The 9,414-nt window shown below is 55.4% G+C and overlaps 1 protein-coding gene across 1 annotated transcript; it reads left to right on the plus strand.

Moving 5' to 3' along the window:
• Positions 1-5,479: 5,479 nt before the first annotated feature.
• Positions 5,480-8,910, plus strand: FOXE1 (forkhead box E1). The gene has a single exon (XM_043565650.1). The coding sequence runs from the start codon at positions 6,142-6,144 to the stop codon at positions 7,258-7,260; it is 1,119 nt and encodes a 372-aa protein (XP_043421585.1). The 5' UTR covers positions 5,480-6,141; the 3' UTR covers positions 7,261-8,910.
• The last annotated feature ends 504 nt before the right edge of the window (positions 8,911-9,414 follow it).

The following is a 9,414-nucleotide window of genomic DNA, read 5'->3' on the forward strand; positions in this document are numbered from 1 at the left end:
CCACACCATCCCCTGGGAGGGAAGAGACTGGCGTGGGCAGCCTGGCCCTGGCTGGAGTGTGCAGCCCCCCTTACTTCCCACCAGCGGGCTGGAAGGGGAAGATGGGTGCGGTCTTACTCATACACAGAGGCAGAAAGCCAGATGGTGAGACTGGAGAGAGACACACACACTCCCAGGCCTGGAGATATACAGAAGCCCAAAAATGCCCTAAGGAAAGAGGCCAGAGGAGAGTTGGACCACCTGCACATGCTTCCGGGCGGGATACACTGTCTTCCAGTTCCCCAGACCATGGCCCTGAGCAACCAGCCAGCCAGCGGTATTGGGTTCTCAGAGGGGCCTGCCTGAGGCACCGTGCCAAGCTCTAACCACCCCAGCCCCACCCCACTCCCCACCCAGGGGACCTGGACCCAGCTATCAGCAAACCATCCTGATGAACTCAAGTGCCAGGCGGCAGGGGACATCAAGGATCCCAATCGGAGGCCTCGGTTCTAGGACAAGCCTGGCTTGAAGAGGGGGAACAGGTCCCGGTCTCTTCCTGTGTGCCTCAGGTGGTTGAATTAGAATGCTGTCTAGTGCATTTCCCCTTTGAGGGAGAAAGGGGAGTAATCAACAGCCCTTTTGAGATTGTCTTGCAAACCAGGAACTCTATCTCCCAACATAAACATCCATAATTTTACTTGCCAATTGCGGGCTTCTCCGAGTCCCAAAGCCGTACATAGAGCACGGAAAAACCTAACAAACCCGGACGCCCGACGATCCCAGAGCGCTGCTCCTGCGCCCACGGTGCCAGAATCTAAGGACGTGCGGCCGCCGGCCGGCTGAGAAGACCCAGGCTGTTGCTCTCATTGCCATCTCAGACCGGGTCCTTTGCTTTCCCAGGAGCGTCCACCGCCAACGCCGAGCTCTCTCCCGCCCGGCGGCCGGCTCCTTCTGAGGCTACGAGGATCGCGCCTAGAGTTCCTCGGTCCTGGCGGGGAACGCGCGCTGAGCGGGAGAGAGTGGGGCGCAGGCAAGGTCGAGGAAGAGCTCAGGCTGCACTTTGCCCCAGACTCGCCGTGAGCGGTGGGCCAAGTCCGCGCGCTCTCGGAGCCAGCTTGCCCTATTGCCGCCACGGCTGAGCTCCTGGATGTCCGAGTCGGCTCCTGAGCTCCCCGCCCCGGGGACTGGCCGGCAGGGTTGGGAAAAGGTTGTGGAGCAGGGATTGGGAGCAAAGAACAACGCGAGGCGCTTCGTGGGGGTGAGTCGGGAAGCTGCTGGCAGTGCTAGCTAGTCAGGGTGGCGGGAAGCAGAGGGCACCCCTCTCTGGGTCCCAGTTCCTCCAATCTGTCTCCGGCAGTGACTATAATTCTGCGTTCACGGAATTTAAGTGAACCAATGGCTCAGAGTCCGGTTGCCCCGACCCAGCTCCAGGGGTCCCTGAGCCGCGCTATGCGTGGAAAGAAACCACACCCAAGGGGCCTGGAAGTCTAAACACCCTGGGCTAAACTGCCGAAAACGTTGAACTTTAATCAACCGCTGCTTCTTCAAGGAGTGCGTCTTATCTCCGTCCATAAGTGAGAACGACTTGACTTTCCCCCAGCAGCTTTTTTCCCCCCAGATGGAAGTTTTGCCCTGAAAACAATTTAAAAGGCGGAGAAAACAATCACGGGTCAGTGACGCGTCCTACTCCATCCTCTCTTTTCTCCGGAAGAAGGGCAACAGGTAGGAGATGTCCCACTTCACAGATGGGGAAACTGAGGTCTGAAAGAGTAGCAGATGGCTCAAGTCCTCTGGGCCAGTAATGAGTGGGACACGGGCCCCCTTTGTGGCAGTGTCTTGTTCTGATGTTCTCTGAAGCCATACAGCCTGCTGACCCTGACTGATTGTCCCAGAGTAAACCAAACAGAGGTCACTGTATTCCTAAGGTCCCAAGATTCTTGGATCTGATTTGCAAGCATCAGGACCTGAAGTTTCCATTGTCATTTGCTTAGGAGAGTGACCCAGTCCAGGCCAGTAAGCACAGCTGAGGCTCTGAGAGCTCAGGGAAAGACACAGAGGCTGTGGGCCCAGGAGATAAGGAGCCCAAGATGCAAGTTTCCCTTGCAGCTAGCTCACTACCACCTCTGCAAGACTTTAAGCAATCCCTTTGGCAATCTGGGCCTAGTTTCCTTCCGGCTTGTATTTCCAAGATTTCCTTAGGGAGAAGAGCTAGTTACCTTTGCATCTGCATCGTTTGGGTCAAGAGATATGGAGGAATTTTCCATAACTCTGTGGATCCCCTCCTTTTTATTTACAAACCCTCCAAGGACACTTTAAAACTGGGGAAAGTAGTTGTTGGGAGAAGAGCTGCAAGGTCTCCTACAAACCACCAGCATTCTCCCCCACCCCCCGCCGTCCCCCTAAAAACTGAATGTAAAATGGCCTTTGGGGTTTCCCCAAAAGAGGAATACACGCAGGGCTGGAAGCAGGTGCAAAGGAGATGGAAATCACCCAGCAGCCGCCCACATCGGCACCAACCCACCCCTGCTAAACTAGGAGGATGATCTCCAAGCTTCCAAATGGTTGTCAGTGATGTCTGCTGCCCCCACAAATGTTAAGAAACACTGCACCAGAGAAGAGGGAGGACTTGACCAGAGAAAAGGGGAAAAAATGCCCAGGCATCAAGGGGGATCAATTTGTATAAGTTTTCATCCAAACAGTAAACTCATTTAATTCAAATTTTGCATCATGGGTTTTTGGAATCTTCAAAGCACAAAATTTTGAAATGTATTATTAAAAATTTTTTTTCAACGTTTATTTATTTTGGGACAGAGAGAGACAGAGCATGAATGGGGGAGGGGCAGAGAAAGAGGGAGACACAGAATCGGAAACAGGCTCCAGGCTCTGAGCCATCAGCCCAGAGCCTGACGCGGGGCTCGAACTCACAGACCGCGAGATCGTGACCTGGCTGAAGTCGGACGCTTAACCGACTGCGCCACCCAGGCGCCCCGAAATGTATTATTAAAATAAAACGTCTATGGAATAGAATCTTAAGGCTCCTTTGATCATGAAAATCTTGACCTTAGGAATTCTAATCTCAGGATGCTAACACTTGGTCTGATGCACAGGTGTGGCTCTGTAGCAGCAAAATCCGAGAAAGAGGAGTCAGGATTCTAGAAGAATGGGCTCACAGACACAAAACTTTGAGGATCAAGATATCCTGAGACACGAGGCTTCTAACTATAGCCATTGGGGCTTAAAAGTAAAGACTCATAAAGTCATAGGACCAACCATTAAAGCATACGGTCACAAATATTATAAGAATTATCAGAATTAGAGTTTTTGAGTTACAGAATAGTGGATGCAGTACTGACATTTGGTAATTCTTTGGATCCAGTACTACTAACATTTTGGAATTAAGAAAGAATAGAGGTGTGGATTTATAGGACCCCAATCTTCTAATCAGACATTCTTAGGCAGGAATTCAAATTAAGTAATATATACTTCAGAGCTATGAAAATATCTAAAAACTAAGGAAGTCGCAGCTCCCAGTAGTAGCATCATATTTTCAGGCACAAAATCTTAGTCCCAGCATCTCATTATGAGGACTACACTTTTACATTTGACCAGAGGCTTAAAGTCATAGGAATATAATCACAGTTAAAGAGCTTAGGCTTCTGGTCATGGACGCTTAGAATTACAGAATCACATTATTTGATTTATGGAAACACGTTAGGATAGTGGTCCAAAAATTAAAAATAGAACATTAAAAATAGAACCACACAATTCAGTACTGAAATATTGTTATGATGTGATCTGGTTAAAATAAAATTGTTTTAAACTTTTTTCCCCATTTTACAACAACAAAAAAAGTGTAACATCGAAATCTGGATTTTCGCATTTTCGTTACTTTGTTAGAAGGAAACCGAGAGTTTTGCTGAACGAGTGAAAAAGCACTCTCCAGTCGTTCGAGCGCCCATCCGCTGAGGAAGGTCTACACGCAAACCGCGCTTCTGTTTACAAACCCGAATCCGCCAAGCGAGGATCGGGGCTCTCTGCCTCTTTCTTCCGAAGGTACTTGCCCAATGCTCAGCGGGGCTCAACCCACAGAGAGCTCACCGCCACGAAGGACGCGACTAAAACCCCTGGAGGACGTGTCGCCCGCGCTCTGGAGACTCGCTCCGCCACGCCCTACACCCACAGCCCCGCGGAAAGCTGCACCCCGGCTGGAATCTCTGGAGTCGGCGCCAAGGCCCGGATTCCTAAGGGCAGAAGGAGTCTCCTCCGAGGTCTGCATATGCCCTCCCGCCCCCAATTCACAGAGGAGAAAATTGAGGCCCCGCTTGGGACAAAGGACGGGCCCGAGGTGTCCCTGTGCAAGACCACAAAGAGAACCCAGGCTAATGGGGCGGCCGCAGCTGGGAGTCTCTCTCGCTTGAGGCGGGAGATCCCGTCCTGGGGGGGTGGCCGGAAAAGAACTCAGAAACCGGACACCCGCGAAACAAACGGGTCCCCCCTGCCCGTCCTTTCCCCCGGGAGACGTGCCCACCTGGAGCGCCCTCACCTCGGCCCCTGCCTCTCGCAGCCCTCGCGCCTCTCTGCGGGAAGGTCCCCGGGGGTCCTGGGAGCCACGCGGAACCCTCCCTGGCCTGGGTGAACTGGAGGAGGAGGTTACTACGAGAGGACAGAAGCCTAGCCTTCATCCTCTTTAAGCTGTGTGCCACTTTCCGTCATATAGAGGGGTCCTGAGTCACCCAAAGACAGATGGTGGGGGTGGGGTGGCCTTTCCCTAAATGTCGATAACGGAAGGTCTCTTGAGGTGCAAACCTTCCGTGCAGTCGAGGAACCTGGGGCTCAAAAAGAGAAAGTGGCTGCCTCAGGCACAGAGGGGGCAAAGAGCAGTCCTAACAGAGACCCAAGTGTGAGACTCCGCTAGCCGGCAAAGTCGCGGTGAGGCCAGGGCAAGTCACCTCCTCTATGGGGCCTAGGAATCCCCGTCTGAAAGATGAGGGACTGGACAGGCAATGGGCAAGGCAGCCCTGACTGGGGTTTGAAAATCATCCTTGAAATATCTTAAGAGCCAGCCACCTGGAAGGTCTCCCTTCCCCATCCCCTGCCCCACAAGAACCAAGCGCCCCCTCCGCCAATTCTCACCCTCTCTGGACAATAAAAAATGAAGCGAGCCTGTCCTTTCACTGCGGGCCCCAGCCCTCTGCAGAGGCTGGTAAAGTCCAGAAGCTCTGAGTTCCGGCGCCGAGGTCTCCCGAGACGGTTCCCGGCCTCTCCCGGCCTCAGTCTCCCCGTCGGCGCGTAGGGAGGCCGGCCCCGGGCGGTCTCCGAGAGCCCTCCCAGCTCTGACGTTGTGGGGCTCCCGCCGCGCCTCCACCGCTGCTCCCACCTGCAGAGGTGCGCGCGGGCCCAGGGGGCGGGCGGTCGGGGGCGGGAGGGGACAGGGCGCCGCCCCAAGCTTCCTGGCGCCTTTAAGGAGAGAAGCCGGTGGAGGGAGGAGCCGTCCGGGTGTGTGCAAGGGAGCGCCTCGCCTGCGGTCTCGGCGGCCGGAGGCCAAAGCTGCGGAGAGGAACAGTCGCCGCGCTGCGCCTGCAGCTCGCCTCTTTACCCTCCACCGGCTGGGCCGCACAGGCGCGGTCTAGGCAGCCCCCACCGGAGTGCCCCAAGTCTGCACTAACTGCCCTCGCTTCAGGCCTTCCGGCCCGCAGCTTCCTCTGGGCGCAGGACTCGACGACGGTTAGCCCCAGGTCAGCGGGAGGCACAGACCAGCTGCAGGCGCCCCAGCCCTGGACCGTTTCCGGGCCCCTTGCCCGCCTGGCACCAGCGCTCAAAGGGCCCTTCAGACCGCGACTAGGGCCTAGTCCCGCTCCCGACACCGCTGCCGGCTCCTGGCCTCGAGCTCCAGAACACGAGCAGAGCCGTCGGTGGGCGGGACACTCCTGAGCCTCCGTCTGCCCCGAGCCAGCCCGGAAACCGAGAGCGCCAAGACTCCAGCGCACCCCTGGAGAAGCTGTGCTCCGAGTGCCAGCCCGCGAGGACTCCCAGAGCTCTCCGCAGAGGGGTCCAGGGCCCACTCCTTTGGCCAGCAGCCCGGCCCCGCAGCCTCCGAGACCCGCCCCCGCCCCTCGACAGTAGCGGGCGGCGGGGACGCCCAGGACGCGGGACGGCTGCGCCATGACGGCTGAGAGTCGGCCGCCGCCGCCGCCGCCTCAGACAGAGGTGCTGGCGGCCGTGAAGGAGGAGCGCAGTGAGGCGGCGACCGGGGTCCCAACTGAGGCCACGGGTCGCGGCACCGGTGGGCGTCGGCGGAAGCGCCCCCTGCAGCGCGGAAAGCCACCCTACAGCTACATTGCGCTCATTGCCATGGCCATTGCGCACGCGCCTGAGCGCCGCCTCACTCTAGGCGGCATCTACAAGTTCATTACGGAGCGTTTCCCCTTCTACCGCGACAACCCCAAAAAGTGGCAGAACAGCATCCGCCACAACCTGACGCTCAACGACTGCTTCCTCAAGATCCCGCGCGAGGCTGGCCGTCCAGGCAAGGGCAACTACTGGGCGCTCGACCCCAACGCCGAGGACATGTTCGAGAGCGGCAGCTTCCTGCGCCGCCGCAAGCGCTTCAAGCGCTCGGACCTCTCCACTTACCCAGCCTACATGCACGACGCGGCGGCCGCCGCCGCCGCTGCCGCCGCCGCCGCCGCTGCCGCCATCTTCCCGGGAGCAGTGCCCGCTGCGCGCCCGTCTTACCCCGGCGCCGTCTACGCAGGCTATGCCCCGCCGACGCTTACCGCGCCGCCCCCTGTCTACTACCCCGCTGCGTCGCCAGGACCGTGCCGCGTCTTCGGCCTGGTGCCTGAACGGCCACTCAGTCCAGAACTGGGCCCCGCGTCGTCGGGGCCCGCGGGTTCCTGCGCCTTTGCCTCGGCCAGCGCGTCTGCAGCCACCACCGGCTACCAGCCTGCAGGCTGCGCGGGGGCCCGACCTACCAACCCCTCTGCCTACGCGGCCGCCTACGCAGGCCCCGATGGCGCGTACCCGCAGGGCGCAGGCAGTGCCCTCTTCGCAGCGGCTGGCCGGCTGGCGGGGCCCGCCTCGCCCCCCGCGGGTGGCAGCAGTGGTGGCGTTGAGACCGCAGTGGACTTCTATGGGCGCACATCGCCCGGCCAGTTTGGAGCGCTGGGGCCTTGCTACAATCCTGGGGGGCAGCTCGGAGCTGGCAGTGGAGGCGCCTATCATGCTCGCCATGCGACTGCCTATCCTGGCGGGGTGGATCGATATGTGTCCGCCATGTGAGCCGAGCTTTCGGTCGAAAATTCATAGATACCTCGGCTCTCCACATGAACTAAGTTTCCCTGAGACCTGAGAACAGGACTGAAGAGAGGATTTGAGAGCCACGTGGAAGGGACAGAGAGGGCAGGAGAGGCATACATAGCCTCCCAGCGCACCGCGTACACACCGGTCCGCTTTGGAAATGGGAGGATGTGGGGAGAGGCAGCGAGGGCCCACGGACTGGGACAAAGGACCCTCAGTAAGGCGAAGCTCCAAAGGACATGCCTTTCACATTCTACTGGGGAGGGTACTTGGCGATAATGGGGGCGCAGCGTAGTGAGTACACCAGAGTCTAGGTCTGAACTGTGGGGAATCACCACCATGTCTTCACTCATCCCTGTATTGCAAGAAACTCGGCCGGGCCTTTTACACGGTTCTGCTTCTTGCGCCTTTGATTACTACAGCAAAGGCTCCAATAGCGCCTTCCTTAAGGTGAGGAAGATGAGTTTGCAAAAGAAGTAGCCCCCTCCTTTAAAAAAAAGGGGGGTGGGTGGGGGAAGGGTTCTGCTTCTCTTGACCTGGGGCTGGTTTTCCCTGCCTTTGAGAACTGCAGACCTGGCTCTTAGTCTGGAGACTGTGCCTCAGCTTCAGAGTGTGACCTAATCCCATCGCCCACATCCCCAGTCTCTTCATCTGCCATACAAGAGGGCTGCAGGATTCAATGCCATATGGCCTTTAAGGGCCGCGTCATCGTGGGTGCTGCCCTGCGAATCTGGCAGCATCGGTGGGCCACCCAGGGCCTGACCCTATTCCCAAGAACTGGAACAGAGCTTAGGACAAGCTCCTGCCCTGAAGTCTCTGGATTGGTTCCAAGCAGCAATTATATTATAATTTCTTGAACCTTTTGAGCATGACGTGCTGATCATTCGGCAGCTGTTATGCTAGGTCATAAATTGGGTTTTCCAATGAGACAGGTAAAAATACATTTGTCCATTGTCCACGCTTTCATTTCAGTAAGTGACCCTGCACCAAATTGGAAAACTAAAATTCAAAGAGACGACAGGACTCAGGGCAGCCCTTTGGTTTCGGCTTGTTGAGCTGGCTCTTCCATCCCTGGCAGTCTCTGCAGTACAAAAAGGAAAGAGAAAAATTAACTGGGTCCGTCAGTGAAGTAAGCTTTAGAAAGAAACTGGATTTTTAACTTTGTTTTGTATCCGTTCGTTTTAAACATCAAGCTGACCCAAAGCAGAGAAAACCCAACTGCTTTCCCACCTTTCTCTTAAGATACCTTGTAAAGTTTTTATTCTGGAACCAAAATTTCCAGGGTTAAATACTTCAGAGGCTCGGTATGCAGCTCTCAGATAAACCTGAGTGTTCAGATGAACTGTTTTAATAAAAAATCTTTGATCAAGTGAGTTCTGGCAAGAGAAACTCTGCACTTTTCTGAGTAGTTAACTTGCTAGCGAAGGGGTGGGGGTTGCGTGAGAAAGAAGACTGAAAACCAGTGGTAATTTTTATTTTTAATCTTGGGAATTGTGCTCTCTTGTTCACAAAGGCATGCGAATGTGATTCAGTCCAGACGGGTATTTGTCTAAATGAGTACTGTCCAGAATGGAAACTACACGTGTAATTTAAAATTTTCTAGTAGCCACATTAATAAACAGTTGAGATTAACTAATATATTGTATTTAAGCCAATATAGCCAAACTATCATTTCAACATATAATCAATCTAAAAAATTGTTGAGATATTTTACCTTTTTCATACTAAATCTTCAAAATCTGGAGTGCATTTACACTCACAACTCATCTACATTTGGACTAGCCACATGCCAAGTGCTCAATAGCAGTATGTGGCTGATGGCTACCGTACTGGACCCTACGGGTCTAGATGCTGGTCTTTCCTGACTTCAGTGGTGGGTAAATGACCATCTGGAGGCAGGAGGTCTCTGGAGAACTGACCTTGCTCTCTGGGTCCAGATTCCACATCCAGCCCTGCGTCCTTGCAAAAGTGTAGGTATTGGGCCCCTCTCGTCTCCATATAGACCCTTGCAGGTGTTAAATTCAAAGGTTCTCCATGGGCATTCTAGACATTCTGGCTCTCCCAGCCCAGAAGTCAAGATGCCTTGCCTAATTGGTAGTAGCCAGAAATTGAGAGCCCTCTCTCAGGGGTTTAGTC

Source organism: Prionailurus bengalensis, chromosome D4 (assembly GCF_016509475.1).
Source record: "Prionailurus bengalensis isolate Pbe53 chromosome D4, Fcat_Pben_1.1_paternal_pri, whole genome shotgun sequence".
Taxonomy (NCBI): domain Eukaryota; kingdom Metazoa; phylum Chordata; class Mammalia; order Carnivora; family Felidae; genus Prionailurus; species Prionailurus bengalensis.